At 41.3% G+C, this 18,976-nt stretch overlaps 1 protein-coding gene across 1 annotated transcript in view; it reads left to right on the top strand.

The window, feature by feature from the left end:
• The window catches only part of LOC140068933 (5-hydroxytryptamine receptor 3A-like), a 30,281-nt gene that overhangs the window by 703 nt on the left and 10,602 nt on the right, over positions 1-18,976 (top strand). The window contains exons 2-5 of the mRNA XM_072114282.1: positions 2,022-2,167; positions 5,127-5,171; positions 12,051-12,160; positions 14,843-15,015. Of these exons, the coding sequence (XP_071970383.1) occupies positions 2,022-2,167; positions 5,127-5,171; positions 12,051-12,160; positions 14,843-15,015 (474 nt within the window). The remainder of the gene's footprint in view (positions 1-2,021; positions 2,168-5,126; positions 5,172-12,050; positions 12,161-14,842; positions 15,016-18,976) is intronic.

The raw sequence follows: 18,976 nt of genomic DNA, 5'->3' as shown, positions 1-18,976 counted from the left end.
GGATTCGGATAACTGAATTAAAATGGTCTAAAATCTTCAATTAATATGGCTCCTAGCATTTCTGGTGCAAATTACTCCAGTTATTTGGCATTCCAAATTGCCTTCCATTCCTAGTGAACAGTTGCATCCTTATATCATCCTTTGATATATGAAGATGTAAAATCAAAAACATAGCCGTAAGTAATCCTGAACTGCAAACAAGTTGTAGAAAACCTTAAATGGTTTCTCCACACAAATGACTGGGGTTAATATTGCAGCTAAATTCTATGCATTATACACAATGGGATGTTTGTTTAAATAGATCCCCCCTCCCAATCTAAATATAATATTTACCTTATCTTCATAACAGCCAGTGTTAGAAAGGTTATATATGGCTATAGAACTTGAAGCAAGAATTCTCTGCAGATAGTTAGTCCTGACAGGGACCCTAGCAGAGTTTTCTAATATATAAAAGAAATATACCTGAATTGAGAGGTATAACATATAAAAACTTACTACATTTATGTAAAGTCGAAGAAAAAAAGAAAAGTTTCATTTCCAGTCCCAGCACTCTCGCACCTCTGCCACTCTCCCTGGCTCTCCTGCTAGCCAGTGTCAGTCAAAGAAAGCAGACACAAGTATCTGTGCTGCACCGATCTACCTGTCAATTGCATCTTACTTTGGCAAGTCCGTAATTCTGGTGGGTAATTTGGTTTGCCATAAGCCCCCCTGGGCGGCTTGGGTGCTTGGATGCCGCACACTGTAATATGCAATTCCACTGCCACCCTCAGAGCTTTACCATGATCATCTTGACTTGTGGCAAGTGAGTACATTTCACGGCATTTTAAATGTTGCCACTAAGAATTACTGTAATATAGCTATCAAGCCCTCATAGGGTTTTGTTAAATAAAAAAATATTAAACATATATGGCTTTTGGAATATGAAAATAAACAGAGAAATTTTAAATAAAATGCAAAAGCAAATGTTAATTAATCCTAAACATTAAGTTTACCTGTAAAATAAAGATTATTATTTTAATTCACTTGCAAAATTGCAAGTCCACTGGGAGATGCTTTTGTCCATGTCCTAAGAAAGGAGAAAATATGGTATCTATGTCACCTTTTTGTGGACAAAAGGAGCTGAGTGCTAGGATCCTTAACATGTATGAGAGGAACTGTGTGTAGGTATCCTATATGCATGGCAAGAGATGGGAGTAGGGATTTTCTATATGTAGAGAAGGAACTAGAAGGTGTAATACAACCTGAATTCCCATGTTCCAGTCATTTTCACATATCATGTACAAGCATGTCCTTCTACTTACTTAACAAATTGGAGACCCCCATGTCCCCCTCCTTACATAGTCATAATTGTTATTTATCCTCACACAGCCAACACCCCTTTTGTCCCCTATCTTCAAACATAGCCATCACCCCCAGGTTCGCTTGTCCTTACACATCCTGTAACCTCAGGTCTTACTCCACCTTAAACAGTCAGCAGCCCCACATCTCCTTCCTCCCATCATACACAGAAACAATTGGTTCCTCTTCTTCTCAGACAACCTTCTATGAGGACCTTTGATGATGTAACATTTGACATCATTACAGGTCCTGTAGAAGTACTAGAGAAGATGTTATTTTCTCCTAAGATGAAATGTTTTATTGCATTTGTATTGTGAAACACCTCAGAAACTAAAATCCAGCAACCCACAGAAAAACAAAATGCTACTACTACTACTACTACTATGTTTTGTGGTAGAACATGCATTTTATGAAAGTGTTTTTTATAGTTAGAATAGTTATACTCTGAGCTCAAGCTCAAGGCTCAACTCAACTGTTAGCCACTCAGGCTCAACTATTAGCCACTGGCAAACCATCTTGTCAGTGGCCATTTCAAGACTGTCAGGGAGCCATGTCTGCCTCCCGAATGGAAGCCCATGAAACCCGTGTAGGGGTGATGTTATCAATTATTATTAGATTAGTGCGGTCAAAATTTTAGGATGCAGTTTATTGCCTCTGCATTGTATTTCATCTCTTTCTCTTAGGTGCAAATTACTGCCAGGATGACTGTAGCATCAATAACCTGATTCAGAATTTGACCTTTCCAAGCCAATATATTCGGCCAGTGAAAAACTGGACAACTACAACTACAGTAGATATTGGGATGACCCTCTACACGATTGTTAAATTGGTAATGTTACTATGGCAACTTTAATATATGTTTGCATTTTGCAGGTAATGAGATCCTCTTTTTGTGTTGTCTTGTGAGCTTTTTACAAAGACAGATATACCTGATCCAGTGGATAGGAGATACTGTAATAAGCTTTTAATAAAATTATGTAAAAAAAGAAATAAACTTCATTTTGTTTTGTATTCTAGCACACTTTAATTGAATAGTGTACCCATCACAGGTATTGTAGAAATGTCTTTAATAGCTGAGAGTCTCATGGTGTTTGGTCCAAAGGAGAGTGAGCCATGTATGCCGGGCTTCCATCAGGGCAGTCCTGCTGTCAGGGATCTATTGCCTGCATTAAAGAAAAGGAGTCCAGCACAAGGACCCATTCTCTTAGGGCAATAGTTATATCTGTGTCTTTAAGACACAGAAACTATTGGTTTGGTGATCAGCACAGGAAAGCTTCATTGCTTTGCATATTCTTGTTAATTCATTGCGCTACCAGAAGACCAGGAGGAGTAAGGGGCCAGTAGAGGGTTGGAAGTAAGTTTTTATTATTTTTACTTTAAACTGGGACCAGAGGCTGGGGGCTGCAGCTGCGTCTTTACAGGTTGTATGCTGAAACTTCCTCTGCTGGCGTGAGATCACATCAGGCAAAGAGGGGGGGGGAGGGGGGTGGGGGAAAAATGGAAACAATGTAACAGTCTGAGAAGCTGAAGCTCGGAGGGGCTCGGGTAACACACTCCTTCAGAATGATTTTAAAAGTTTATTTTAGAAAGGAAGCCATGCATAACAAATACACCTGCAAGAAGAACTTGCATTGTGTCAAGCATTGCAAACACATCAGGAAGAACACACCACCAATATAGATAGGGGAATTATATCATTAAACATGATTCATATGCCATTTTTTAGAAGTAGATTCAGATCAGATTTATCATGGGACCTAATTTTCACTAAAGACAAGTTTCAGAAGCTTATTACACCTGCAGTGCAAATCTGCCTTTCTGCCTTTTTAAGCATTTGCATTACAGTATAATTGTGTGTTATAACTTACTTTTGCACCCCGACAAAAATCCTGGGGTAGTCACAGGAGCTGGATGGCACGCCTCCCCCAATTTCTGTCTTATGAAAGCCAGCGAGGCAGTGCCACAATCTGATTGTGTGCAAGGCAATCCCCAGATAAATATCTGTCACAGTGGCGCAAATCTCAAAAGTTTTGAAAATCTGAGGCTTAGGGCTCTTGATGTTTATGGCAGATGGCTGCACCACGTTTTATTTCTATGCCAGGTTTTCACATGTGCATCAGTGCAGGGTCAGATACTTCCCACGCCATCCTTCCCCAGCACCCCCCACCCGCTGAAAATGCTCCTCTTCACGCCCCTCGCTGCCCCCTGCTGGGAGCTAGCATGATGTTCTGACACCAATTACTTTTTCATACTTCACTTTACGGACCTGTAGGAGAAGATTATATTTTCATTGCTACCATTTTGGGGAGTGTACAAACTTTTTTGTCGATTAACACATTTGGATCCTATTTTCTTTAAGAGGGGTCAAGGCTTTTTTGTTTATTTTTAGTGCTTTTAGATTTTCATTACTTTTTTGAACTTTAAAAAAAAGTTAACATTTTAGGCCCCCTAGGGTACATGAACCCTAGGGGATCTGATCACACTCCTATAGACTGCAATACTACTGGGAAATTTGCTACTGGTCTCTAATACTGATGAGCAGGTTGGGCGAAATTCAGGTTGAATAGGTTTGTGATAGTAAAAACTAATATTAATACAAATACTCGTAAGACTGGAAGTGATTTATGTGTAGCACTGCGTAATCTGTGTGAGCTATATAAATAAAGGAATTATTATTATAACTTGACACTGACACAAATACTTTTAAGACTGGTAGTGTAAGTTAACACTGCTGCAAATACTTATAATACTGGTACTTTGAAGTAACACTGATGCAAACATGTCCAAAACTTGTATTTTTAATTAACAATGGATGATACCAGAACAAGAAACTGTAGTGCAACAGCCCCTTTAAGATTTTGATGTAAATCCAAACTATATTGCAACAGCCCCGTTATTATTTTGATAGAACTGCAAACTAAAGACGGTCCCTACTTAAGGACACCCGGCTTACAGATGACCCATAGTTAAAGACAGACCTCTCTGCCAACTGTGACCTTTGGTGAAGCTCTCTGAATGCTGTATCATAGTACCAGACTGCAATGATCAGCTGTAAAGTATCCGTCATTTGTCTGGAACTACATTAAAATATACAGTTTCAACTTACATACAAATTCAACTTAAGAACAAACATATGGAACCTATCTTGTATGTAACCCAGGGAATGCCTGTACACTTAGATTGTACCTTTTAAGATCTTGCTGGATGATGCTAGAAATGCTGATAGTACTGAGTCTGGTCCAGTAGCTTAATGACATTCTTCACAGTGCCCTAAAAAAGGCACCTCTCCCTAATTCCAGCAGCTTCCTGTCCTTGCCTAAGTACACTGAAAAGGGCAATAATTGATATTTCAAAAGTCCCTGCCTGTTTGACTGACGCTATGAAGAGCAGCAACCCTACTTCTGTCTTCTATCTGTAATGGCATCTGGACATGTGACGCTGCCCTTAAACAACAGAGATGTCCTGCTTGGCCAATCACAGCCATGCCCACAGAGAAACAGAGGACATGCCTGTTTTTGCTTCTGTGTACAGACAGTATAAAAGTGTATAAACCTGTAAATTTACCTTTATGGGACCCCTAAAGCCCTTAAGGCAGCCCTGCATACCAGCCCACTCTCCATTCTTCCAATGCACAAGATGATTATGACCTGAGCCAATTTTTATATCCGTTGGATATATCATACATTTGAATATCCATTTATATTACCATTTTTCTTGATCAGCCACATTCACAGCTAATTAAACTATGTTGTGTTATTATTTTTGATTTCTATTCTTTCTCTTTCTAGGACACAAGCATGCAGTCTTTAACTACACTAGTTTGGTTCAGCATGGTAAGATATGCAATTGTGTATACATTAAAATGGTTTAGTTGAAAAACACTGATTATCTGTTTGTTTTTATGTATCTGCACCACAATTCTGCATCATGGACAAAGTGCACCAAAAAATAATAGTAATAGTTCCCGAGTGGTGCATGGTGCAGCAAATTAACCCCTTTCCGACTTGCGGGGGCCGAGCCCTCTCCATAGCCAGTAATTCTTTGCTGCATATTGCAGCAAAGGCTTACCAGTAACACCCGCGATCGGTGCTAGCAATGCTGCTGGCAGCTTCATCAAGATGGCGGCGGGCATCTTGCCGCGGATCGTCACTCCCCGTGTCGTCATCATGGAGCGGCGATCCGTCGCCATGACAGCCTCGGGTCTCCCTAAGACCCGAGGCAGGCTCGTTTTAACCCATTCATTACAGTGTGCTGATAGAGGAGGAAAATCGTCATATACTGCCATACTGTAGTATGGCAGTATATGATAGGATCAATCAGACAACCTAGGGTTAAAGTACCCTAGGGAGTCTGAAAAATAGTAAAAGTAAAAATAAAAAAAGTAAAAAAAAATGATAATAAAAAAACCTAAAAATTGAAACCACCCTCCTTTTCCTATAACTGATATTAATTTTAATAAACAGTAAAAATCATAAAAACATTAGGTATCGCCACGTCCGAAAATGCCTGATCTATCAAAAATAATAACGGTTTTTCACTGCTTTTACCAAAGTCGAAAATGGCACTTTTTTGCCGTTTTGAAAAATATAAAAAAATCGATAAAAAGTGATCAAAAAGTCGCACAGTCCTATAAATTATAGCAATGAAAACGACATCAAAAGTCGCAAAAAATGACACCACCCACACCACCCACAAAATTTATTGGCGCCAGAAGATGGCAAAATTAAAAAATACATTTTGTACAGGAGGTTTTAATTTTTGTAAATTTTTTTAAAGCATTATAAAACCTATTCAAATTTGGTATCCCCATGATTGCACCAACCCAAAGAATAAAGTAGACATGTCATTTGTGGTGCACAGTGAAAGCTGGAAATCCAAGCCCACAGGAAAACGTTGCAAAAGCGTTTTTTCACCATTTTCACTGCATTTGGAATTTTTTCCCGCTTCCAGTACACGGCAAGGAATATTAAATACCATCACTATGAACTGCAATTTGTTATGCAAAGAATAAGCCAACATAGAGCTCTTTATAAGGAAAAATAATAATAGATTTTTGAAGGTGGTGAGTGAAAAATGGAAGTGAAAAAACTAAAAAGGGCCAAGTCGTTAAGGAGTTAAATGAAGACTATGCACTAGTTTTGATTAATCTTGTACACTCTGCTCACTCCACAGGCAAACTGCATATAGTACAGACTGCACTAGTTTTGATAAATGTGAGCCAGTATATATAGAGATGGGCGAATCGATTCTAACGAATCAGAATTCGTTTCGTATTTCATGAAAACTTTGATTCGGCACGAACCTGAAGTTTACATGATTAGTGGGATTGAAGGTTATTTTTTCCTCTTTATTAGCAAATGGCCGCAAGCACAACATGTTAAATGGGGCAGAGAACTCTCGGAAGAAGAAAGGAACACCCTCGATCACATGTGCAGGCATGAAAGCCAATCAGCGACTGGCAGGCTTATGTGATGTCACGACCCTATAAAAACAGGCAGCCATTTCCAATCTCGTCATTTCACACTGCATGTGCTGTCTGTAGTGTCTATCTGCTTGTGCTCAGTAACTCCTGGAGTGATTTTTTTATTTCTCAAAGTCCAGGTTGTCAGTTCTTGGGGTTCTGTATTCCCCACATTTCAAGTGCTTTTTTGTTGATAAGGTAAATATCAAGTATTCCGTGTCCAATCCACATAGTTGCTATAGTGACTTTTTCTCAAAGTCCAGGGTGTTAGTTCTTGTGGTTCTGTACACACCAAATTTCAAGTGTTTTTTGTTGATAAAGTAGATATCAAGAAATCTGTCTAATCCACATAGTTGCTGTAGTGATTTTTTCTAAAGTCCAGGGTGTCAGTCCAAGTGTTTTTTGTTGGTAAAGTAGATATCAAGATTAACCAATTAAGATTAACCAATATGTCAGACAGTGAGGTGGCAGGTAGAGCAGACACAGGTCGCAGCACAGTAACTGGACGCAGAAGGGATGACTCTGTGAGGCCAGAACTGCCGTTGTCATCTAGCAGCAGTGTGTTGATTAACAACCCAAAGGTTCTCGATTGGTTGACTAGGTCATCCACTTCCTCCCAAATGACATCTGACAACCTCAGCCTAGAGTCCATGGGTTTGTCAGATACAACACATACTCTATCTTTTGGCGTGTGTGCGGCCGTGCGCCGCTATTCTCTATGGAGGAAGGAGGGGCCGCCTCCTCCTCCTCTCCAGTTGGCATGGCCCAGGAGCAAGTCAGCGGTGCTCACCTATCCTCAACCAGCCTCTGTCCTGTTCATTTCCCTCAGCCAGAGATCTACTAGGTGGTCTGGGCTCAGTGCCACTATACATCGAGGATGAATTCTTTGAGGACAGTCAGCAGCTTCTTGGCAGTGAAGAGGTGGGGCAGACATCCGCTGCTTCATGCACTAGGTGGGAAAGTAGAGATGTGGAGAGTGGCATGGGAGGTTATGTTGGACTTGCAACTAGCCTAATCAGACTGTGCATACTGAAACCGTTGAGGAGAATAGCAGTGACAGCGAAACACAAATCGATGATGATGTAGTCAATTGCATTTGGGAGCCAGGTGAAGCCAGGGTGACGAGGGTGTCAACTTGCACGTCAGGCAGTGAAGCAGGCAGCAAGTCACTACTGTGGCCGTGAGTCAGCAGGGTGGCAGCAGTGCGAGGATGGGAGCCAAATAGTCGCAGGGTACAAAACCCACTTCGTAGGACCAGCCCTTCACAAATATGTAGGACAGAAGGTTGGCCAGTCATTGAGCTTATCATTTTCCAAGGTGCACGGCGGCATGGACGTGTGGAGCTGTAACCACGGTCAAGGCCAGTAGATGTCCTTTACGGCTCACTGGGTGAATGTGCTTCCTGACCAGCCACACCAACAACTTGAAAAGTAGACGCCACTTTCTCCTCCACGTTGTCAAACTGATGCTCCTGCACCAATGTCTGCCTGCTCCTGCATCAATGTCCGCCTCCTCCTTCTCCACCACCACCTCAGCCTCCACAAATCTAAGTGCTGTTCCATCATACCACACCTGCAGGACACGTCAGTTCTATACCTGGTTTGCCTGGGTGAATGACATCACACAGGGGAGGAATTGCGCCACGTCATGCAAGAAGAAATCAATGTGTGGCTTTCTCTGCGACAACTGCAAATCAGAATTGTGACAAATTGGGAGGAACGTGGTGTCTGCACTGCACCAAGGAGGGATGTTCCATGCGTCCTCCATGGTGCACATGTTCAATCTGGTTGTCAAAAGGTTCCTGAAGTCTTCCCACCATCTGCAAGACATTCTAAAAATGGCCAGGAAACTTCGCATCCACTTCAGCCATTCTTACAAAGCCAAGCACACCCTCGAGTTGCAGCGGCAGAACAGCTTCCCCCAACATATGCTGATGTGCGATGTTTCCACCTGTTGGAATTCTAGCCTCCATATGTTAGACCACCTATATGAACAGAGAAAAGCCATTAATGAGACAGGAGTACTCCCCAGTGTAACTTTGATGTCAACCACTGGCTGCTCATGCGTGACACCTCCCGTTTGCTCAGGCTCTTTGAAGAGGCCACGTTATTAGTCAGTCGCCAGGACTATGGGTTGAATAACGTCATTCCACAGCTTCATGTCCTGGAACAAATGCTGCAAAATGTGGCTGGTCAGGGCACTGGGGAAGTGTCGACTACATCCCATGGCCTCATGAGTCCGGTGGGGTTTGAACTGAAGGAGGAGGAGGACATTGGAGCACAAGCAGAGTCTGGTGCAATTAGTGGTTTTTCCACTCAGGTGACAGGAAAGGAAGAGCAGGAGCATCCGGAGGAGGCAGAAGACAAGGCAGTTGACCCAGAAGCACCGTGGCAGTATACAGTGGAGATGGAGGCCGGGAGACCCTAGAGTCACTTACGCAGATGGCCCGCAGCATGCTGCTTTGCCAAATAGTCAACATCCGGCATAGGGATGACTTTTGGCACTCCACCCTCTTGGACCCTTGCTACCGGTCCAAAATGGGTGCCTTTTTCCCACCTGCCGAGAGGGAGGAACAACTGGTGTACTATAGAGAAATACTGTGCAGACAGTTGGCCGCTGCCTATGTGCATCATTATACATCCTCTATCAGGTCTGACCAGGGGATTCCTGACAGTCATCGTGCCATAGCTGCTGTAGGGAGATGTGGGGGTAGGAGCAGTAGCAGCCCCATCAGCAGCAGCTTAAGTCTGGAATCCTTAATGAGCAGCTTCCTTCACCCGCCAAGTGAGGAGCGTAGCCACCACCAGCAGCAACAAGACATGGAGCAGACACTGCACCAGCAGGTGGTGGCCTACTTGGACAGGTAGAGGATCCCCTGGACTACTGGGCAGTCAAACTTGATGTGTGGCCGCAGTAGAGAAGCTGTTCTGCCCAGCCAGTAGTGTGGCATCAGAGGCAGTGGTCATTGTGGCGGGGACCATCATTACCCCAAGGAGAACCCGCTTGTCCACCTGTAATGTGGAGAAATTGACCTTTGTCAAGATGAATTAGGTGTGGATCGGCCAGGATTTAAACACAACAATGCCTAATGCATTAGATTAGATCAGCCATGACGCCTCCCCCAAACATTGACAAATGAGTCTGGATTCTAACTATCTGCCTCCCACAATCTTTACCAGGGACTGGAATTGTCACCCACCACCACACTCTGTCATTGCGCCTCTTTCTGACCTCCTGCTGCTGCTGCCGGCACCTCCACACTCTGTCATTGTGCCACACTGTGGCCTACCATGTTGCAGCCACCTCTACAACCTGCCATTGTGCCACTCTATGGCCTACCATTTTGCTGCCACCTCCACACTCTGTGGCCTATCATGTTACTGCCACCTCCAGAATTTGTCTTTGTGCCACTCTCTTACCTTCTGCTGCTGCCGCCACCTCCACACAATGTCATTGTGCCACTCTGTGGCCTGCCATGTTGCTGCCACCTCCACACTCTGTCACTGTGTCACTCTGTGGCCTATCATGTTACTGCCACCTGCAGAATTTGTCATTGTGCCACTCTGCGGCCTACTCATGCTGCTGCCAACTGACCGCTGTCTCCCTGGAACACCCTTTGATTTCCATAATGCTGTTTTCACCCTCCAGCACTCTATGATATTGCCACTATGTTTGGTTTTCCCCTTCATTTCATCTGTCAGAAGGAAAGAAAAGCCTCAGGAGTGGATACAGAACACAGAGGACATATCAGAGCAAGTATCCCATTTACTGGTCATCTCTGTTTTGGATCAACTCATGTTTGTTTTTGGCTTTAGCAATGCTAATGGATTATTGACAGATTAAAAGCAGACAGACACTGATGGATGAAAAGAAGTGCAAAATGATCAGTGACGTCAATGTAAAATTACTGCCGACATCCTCTCCACTCTTTTGGGGGGTTTCTACATGTATCTGCGTTTAACAGAAGAGGTTCTGTAGTAATCTATGGAATCATCTGTTGTCAGTGTAAAAAAAAGTGTTCTCTTTGATGTTATAGTGGAAACTCGGCTCAGAACTTTTGAGCTGGCACAGACGTTAACTTGTCAGGCTGTGTTCCTGCTTCACTTATTTGGTGAAGTTGGCCTCTGTAAGTGCCCAAGGAAGAGTGAAGCAATTCTAAGAGCAGTGGCTGACATGTGTGTGTCATACTAAAACACAGCATTGTTTGAAGACCAAACCACGCTCCCTATGCATATTTAAGCATGGCACAACGTTCTACAACAACCTATAGGCTCTCTGCAGGCAGGAAATACCTGTTTTTTTAATGTGATTCGACATGATTCGATTTGGGTCGAATCAAATTTTTTCGAAAAATTAGGCAAACCTAGTCTAAGTATTTATATAAAACAAGTGTAACTAAACAGATGCATTTACATTTATTTCAGAAATGAATAGAGCATGCAACAATAATTTTATTAAACTGTGCAATAGTAATGTACTTCATAAAGTAAAGCTTCTGTATCTTACTTTGTTTCTATAGTGAAATTGAAGTCCTATAAGTAAAGGAGGCTAATGATTTTCTCTTTCCATATCTAGAAATTTTTCACTTGATGATTTAGTTGATTTAGTTTTCTGAGGAGATTGGACAATTCAGTGACTGACTGTAAAGATTTAAGTCATTGGAAACATTAGCAGGTTCCTTATATATCACATGTTAGTGGAGTAGGGAAAGAAGGCTGATTTACACACATTTCTTAAATAAGGACGACTGGGAAAAGAAGAACACATGAACAGTTTGTCAATGCCATCAATCACATCTTGGTAGGGAGGAGCTACATTACACAGATAATGAAATTTAAATCCTTTCACAAAATTTGGCCCCCATGGATAACACACAGATCCTCATGGATAACGCACAAAGATCATAGGTCTTTGGTTGACCACCGGAAGTCAAAGTCTGGATGTGTGTTTTGTCTATCCCCACCCGCCCCTGACCTTCCTACTCTAACCCCTCCCCTACTGTGTCCCCCAACTGCCCCACCTTTCTCCTGGTAGTCCCCCACCCCAGTTGTATCCATTTTCATTAATTTAATAGTTTGATGTTCCCAACTCATACATTGTTCTCTTTGTTATACTGTATATGCTGTTTTGTACTGTAGATTTCTACAATTTTTCCCATAATCATTGTGTTATTACTTGTCACATCCAATAGAAAGTTGATAAACCATAACATAACAGGGACAGTTGTATTCTTTTGTATTCTATGTTGCAGACATGGGAAAATGAATTTGTGCAATGGAACCCAAATCAATTTTGCTTCATCAATAAAATATTTATGTCTAGTGATACATTTTGGAAGCCAGACTTATATATCTATGAAAGGTAGGTCTAAGGAGAGTGTTGTACACATTATTATGGCTAATGGAGAAAGGTTGTCAGTAAAACTATTAAAGTGTTCGACTTGAATGCATGGAATTGAAATAATTGTAAATATCAACCAGACATGGTAATTTCTACCACCAGACAAGGCATGCATATGTATTTCATACATTGTTCAACAATAAAATTAACCGGCTTTACATTTCACCCACTAAACACACTAGGTATTTTCACGTTGCAGAATGGCTGAAGTATATATATCCCAGCAGTCATTCTGCAAGAATCAGAAACCAGTCGAGATCGGTGTCTGGTGTCTGATGTCCATACCTAGATTTTACCTGGACATGGTAATTTTGCATTGCATCACACACCATGCTAAGCAGCATTAACTTATTTGCTGCGGTCACATAGTGGAAGGCGTTTCTGCTACAAATTTTTTCTGCAATATGAATATGGCAGTGGTGGCGAACCTATGGCACGGGTGCCAGAGGTGGCACTCTGAGCCCTCTCAGTGGGCACTCAGGCTGTTGCCCAAGCACAAAATTCACCAGACAGGACTTGAGGGATCCTCCTGCAAGCCCAGGTAGCCCAGGAAGAAAAGGTGTGGACATGGTCAGATTATCATTGGAGTCATTGAAGTTCCTGCTCTTGGCCCAACAATTCTCTCTGTTCAGGGAAGCTCCAATGGGAATCTGAATTTTCCCTCCTTCTGTCAACGATATTGGTGTGCTCAGGACCCTTGAAAGCTGTGGTATAGCACGGAGCAAGAAGATTTTCATAATTTAATGGTAGAATTGCTGTGTTGGCACTTTGCAATAACTAAGTGGGTCTGGTTTGCATTTTGGGCATTCAGTCTGTAAAAGGTTCGCCATCACTGAAATATGGTATTGTCATAAACAAACTACACTGCTGCTGTATTATCCTGTAAATTTACAGTGAAGAAATTTTGGACAGAAAATCCTCACGTAATGGGCAATTACCCCTTTGTGTGCAATGATTCAATAAGACTGTAGAGTTATGTTTTCATTTTATTATAAAAGAAATTAATGTTAATACTTACTAATAAATTCAATTATGAATCGTATCCTGATTAAAAAAGTAATATGTGATTAGGGCATTACTCATCCATTAGACCTATTCATCGACCTATAACAATACAGCCACATGAGTGACGATATAGCAGCAATGTGCATGCTCAGACTCTCTCTCGGTACAAACCTTTATGTTGGTCTTCTTCCTCTGCATTTACCTGCCCTGCCATGATGATTTACCTGCCCTGCCATGTCAGCCTTTCACGACAAGAATCAATGGACCCTCATTCTTGTATTAAGTAAATAGGTAGAGGTCCTAGAGTTAGGACCCACACTATTAAACAATTTGGGCAAAGCTATTGAAATAACAATAGAAAGAAAGCCACCGCTGACTCACATAACCTGCATCCTCAATATAGACGAGGTCCTATTCCTCCTTAGCTCTCGGTGCATGGAAAGGCAGTCCTGCCGGTTGACTGAATGATGCACAATGAAACGAAGGTATTCCAGCACTCAGAATCTTCTTTAAAAAAATATTTGAATTTTTATTTTGTAAATATTAAAATTGCAAGGTCACATCCTGGCATATCATCCAAAATGGATGATATGCCAGGATGTGACCTTGCAATTTTAATATTTACAAAATAAAAATTCAACTATTTTTTTTAAAGAAGATTCTGAGTGCTGGAATACCTTCATTCTATTGAAATAACATCTATGATGATATACCCTATGATGATACATATAATGTGATAATTGTGGCCTCTAAGGTATTATTAAAAATGTTCTGAAGCAGCTGAAGTGTCTATGAAAGGGTTTTACAGCAGCTGAGGTGTTGTATTTGGATGCTCTGCAGCAGGTTTTGTAGGCTATTGATGTGAAGGGTGTTTTTCTGAAACCTGCCTTGCTGGATAAATTTCCTAGAAACTGCCCTTCAACCAGACTCCCTGGTCAGAGTGGAGCTGATAACCTGTGAAATGTTAAATGGAATATGTCACCAGGTTTAGGGCCCCTAAATTGGCAACTTCTCTTTATACACCTGAGATTCTGGGATGCAAACTGGTGACCTAAGTCTGTATATAGCTCATTTGGACTGATTTCACAACTTTTATTTTGCTGAAGAATAGTTGTGACTCATCTGAAGCAGCTCCTGGCAAATGTGCAAATGAAGCCAAAAAAAGTAAACTATCCATCCCTTTATTGTGCATACACAGTGAAGCAAGAGATACACTCACCAGCTTCAAATGTGGCTCCCAACATGACTATTCTCTGCGAGGATAAATGAGCCATGAATCTCAGCACTATAAAACATGATGCTGATTCAGGGGCCTTGTACATGATGACAGATTCCTTGTAAATGCCAGGGAAATGTTCGGCATTAGGGGCCCACTAACAGTAGGCCCATCCCCTTTTATATTGATTGACAACAGAATGAGTAGGAGTCCCCTCCCCAGATGGACAGCAAATATGTAATGAAAAAATGGAGTGAAAACATATCAAGTTTTTCCGTAATGTGGGTCAAATGCTGGAACCCACATGGAGGCCTTTTTTGGTTCATACATGAAATACACTACTGTAGTAACAAGTAACATATTTTTAGGCTAATAAAGAGGTGAAACAAATTGTAAAATTATGTTTGTTCTATAAAATCCAGGATAGAAGGTGAAGATAAGTCTCCTTATGTGCCATACTATTCTATTAACTACAACGGACTAATGAAAGATTCAGTGCCATTGCGGATTGTTAGTTCCTGTAAACTAAACATCTTCAAGTTTCCTTTTGATACCCAAAAGTGTAATCTGACATTTGGTTCATATATTCACCCAGGTATGTTTATTACTGTTGTTACTATAGATTGTTCCATAAGGGTAAATACTGCAAAATGATTACTATGTATTTATACTGTCCATTTCTCAACATTAAAACACCAAGAGGTAAAGTTGTTTTAATCATGGAAATATTAATGAGACAAACACACAATTCATAAAAGAAGGCTGCTGCCTTTGCAATCATGAATCTATAGTCAATGATACCAGGTGTGCTTCGTGGATAATACTGCAGGTCTAGCTACAACATTTAGACTACACAGGCTGCTCACAGTAGCACAAGCAAAATGCCCCCTAGGAAAACCTATACCTTGGGTTTCACAACCAAATCATTGCTGAAGTTGGGCCAGTAAGAGGATTTATTATAAAGACCTCTTGACAGCAATGACCATGAATTTTACAGACAAAATCTCTAGATATCACTACATTTTATACCTCTTAACTTTGAACTATTATGTTTGTTATGTGAATGTCACTTGCAGTACAAATTGGATCACTATGTACTATTCTTCTAACCTGAAGAAGCACATAGTTGTAGAGCAGCACAGTGGCTGCAGCCTTGCAGCACTAGACAACATATGCAAAGAGTTTTTATGTTCTCTCCATGTTTGTGTGAGTTCCCTCTGGGTCCTCCGTTTTCCTCCCACACTCCAAAAACATTCTGGCAGGTTAATTAGATTGTGAGGCCCATTGGGGTCAGTGACCGATTTGGCAAGGTCTGTGTAGCAATGCTTAATCAATTGAACTTCATTAAAAGTTTGATTTGTTAAGGATCCGTAACTATTAGCTACTAGGAGCTCTGCAACTATTGTCTACTGGGTGCATTTATGGCTATTGGCTACTGGGAAAACTTGTGGCTACTGGCAGTGCTGCAACTACCAGAAAGGACTAGTTCTGCAAGTTGCAGCTACATACAGGGATGGAAATGCACATACACTCTCCTTGTGCTTTAAAATAATGTGGGGCTTATTTACTAAGGGTCCGCGGATCGCACATTCGTCAGATGTTTTTGGGATTAGTGCCGCTGTGACAGGCATTTTAACTGGGGGTTGTGTTGCACGTGATCAGATTGTGGCGCAACTGCGCTGGCTTTGATGCGACAGAAATCGTGGGGCAGGCCGTTGGACGGTCCAACTGATTCGGACTGAGCGTGCGATTTAAGATTCAATTTGTGTCGCAAGATAATGCACTTACATACATCGAGAAGAAGAAGGGGAGGCAACACATGCAGGATATCAGGCGCACCATCTTCGTGAATAGCGGCAGAATGTATTCTGGTTGGGAAATGCACTTTCGGGGATCACGACAGGACAGGTAAGTAAATAATACCCAATGAAAAATAAATTTGGAACAATTGTCAAATCTTGCTCTTAGTCCAGTTTGTTGTTGTTCTCCCAAACAATGGGGAAAAAATGTGCTTTTAACTTTTTTTCCATTACCACATGCCACCATCTACCTTGATTATGTTGCTTTTTTCAGACCACTGTTCTTGTGTTACTGAGATCCAGAATTGACTTTAAAGGGGTATTCCCATATGGGCATTTACATTTAATTCAATTCATAATGCCATATGTAAACATTTCTTCAATTGGGTGTTATTAAAAAAAATGTTCCTGTGTGAAGATAATTTCTCATAAATGTGGCCACGTTGTCCCATACAAATGAGATGCACGATTGATCTGTTTATATATGGCAGATTAATTAAACTGAATGTGAATGCCCAGACGAAAATACCCCTTTAATCATAGGTTCCTTAACCCCTTAGGGGGAATCTGTCACCACATTTGCACATCCAGTGACTGACGCCCTTCTTTTAGCTAAAAATTGTTTCGCTTACATCCTCATAAATCACCTTTTATCCTATATTACCTGGCATCAGAGAGGGGCATTTCCTGCACAGCGGGCCCCTCCCATCTAATCCTCTCAATGCCTCTGTTTACTGGTCACAGTTCATGACATGTGACCAGAGTGACATCATCTCAGGTCCTTTAGCTTTCTATGAGATTCGAAATATATAATATTAGAAATCCCAATACATCACTCCATTTTCAAAACTGCACCCCTAAAACTATCAAAAACAGTTTTTAGGAGTACAGAGACACCACACATGTGACCATTACATATATGGGCGCCCAGCGAGGCATAGAAGGGAAGGGATGTCATATATACTGTGAGACACTGAAGGGGTTAACTCTGGATGGGCGGTATGTTTCCCCTAGGTTTTGCTTCTATGCAAGGCCTTAGTGCTGAGGTGGGTTTGTCCAGCACCTTGGACACAGGTGATGGGAACAGCCTAATTAGCCTGGATAAAATGACTCAGCAGAGTTGAGTGGGTTGTCTCTCTGTGGAAGGAGGCTGAGAGGACACAGCTCTGACCTGTGTGTCTGGAGCAGCCACGTGATCTTTGTTTAGTGTGAGCTAGTGGACTATTTGTATAGTTAGCACCCTGACGGGTAGGTTTTCTTTTGTTTATTACAATACCTGAATGTAAAGGCTGGTTTAATTTTGCTGCAATAAACGCAGGCGAGACCTGTTTGGACTGTACCTTGGTGTCCCTGTCTTGAACTGCATCCCAGCACCCCGCTACCACGGTCTCTACTGGGCCAAATCCCCACAATACATATAACAAGTCTCCCACATATACCCAATAATATAGATCATATGCTATATTCCTATCATTTTAATTATTTGAATACCCATAACATTTATCAGTAAATAGAATCCATTCATAAAACATGCTGTTTACAACTTGTTTAGTCCTCCGAATGTACAGTGGGCGTTTTTTTTACTTAAACCAATCAGCTTCCACAACTCCAACAACCCTACCTATCCATTCATATTAGAAAAACACGCTTCCAAGTACGGATAGGTTATGTGATGTAATACGTCCTATTATTGAGCTGGTTATTTTCTCCAATAGCGTGTTAGGTGGACTTTGTGATTAATCCTATCCGCTTTAGAACAAACGATACACCTCCCCAGTCCTTCCAATTCACCCACGCCCCTTAACCTTTCCAAAAGGATCACATGGTATATTCCAACCACATGTTAGCAAGAATCTTTCCAATGGTAAATAAAGCGGGATATTCCTTTCACCCTATCACCTTACATATAACAAACACACCCATCTATCAATTCGGAAAGGCAATAAGATTACACTACAGAATCACAACTTCCAAAGACAGCATATGACGCCATTCTAATGTTCTACTGCCAGTTGAAAACCAGACGAAGTCTTGTAAAACTTTATTAGATCCTACAGTTTTATAGTAGCTCTAACTTTTTTTCCATTTTTAATATGGCAATACTCAGTGTAACATACATATATCTATCCCATATTACTACACACCAAAACCTAATACCAGTTATATGTATATTATATCCCATATCTATATATGTACCTAGTAAAAAAAGTTCCTCTACTGTATATATAATTTCCAAAAAACATTACCATGCCAAATATCCGATTTGCCAACTCTTTCTAATTTCTGTCTAGTATAAAGGAACTATTTCCTTCCTACATAGAATTGCTTCCTGAATAAACTCAGAGTAAAATTCAGATAGTCAGGACAACTCCTTCTCTCCTCTCATGCACTGTTACAAGCCTCTGTTACAAGCTCTATCAAGCCCTGTTACTCATACATTCCCCTCCTATCTCACAAGAGAAAGTTTAGTCTAATGCAGGTCATATACAAATAAGCTTTTCAGGATGGGATAAGGAGAACACACCTCTTCCTACCAGCCCTTGTAAGGCAGCACACTTAATATCAAGCATGGCTTTCAAGACGCCTAAGGACATGATGCGGGATTAAACCAAACCAGTATATCTATTCCAAAAATAACAGTTTCCCAACCTGTGTGGGAGGTCGTATGAATGCTCATACACCAATAGAAAATTTTCCACAGATTGGGGCATCAAAGGATTGTCAAAAGTACATATAGGCAGTCCCCAGGTTACAAAC

This window comes from Engystomops pustulosus, chromosome 7 (assembly GCF_040894005.1).
Source record: "Engystomops pustulosus chromosome 7, aEngPut4.maternal, whole genome shotgun sequence".
Classification (NCBI taxonomy): domain Eukaryota; kingdom Metazoa; phylum Chordata; class Amphibia; order Anura; family Leptodactylidae; genus Engystomops; species Engystomops pustulosus.
This window is presented reverse-complemented; position numbering and strand designations above follow the sequence as displayed.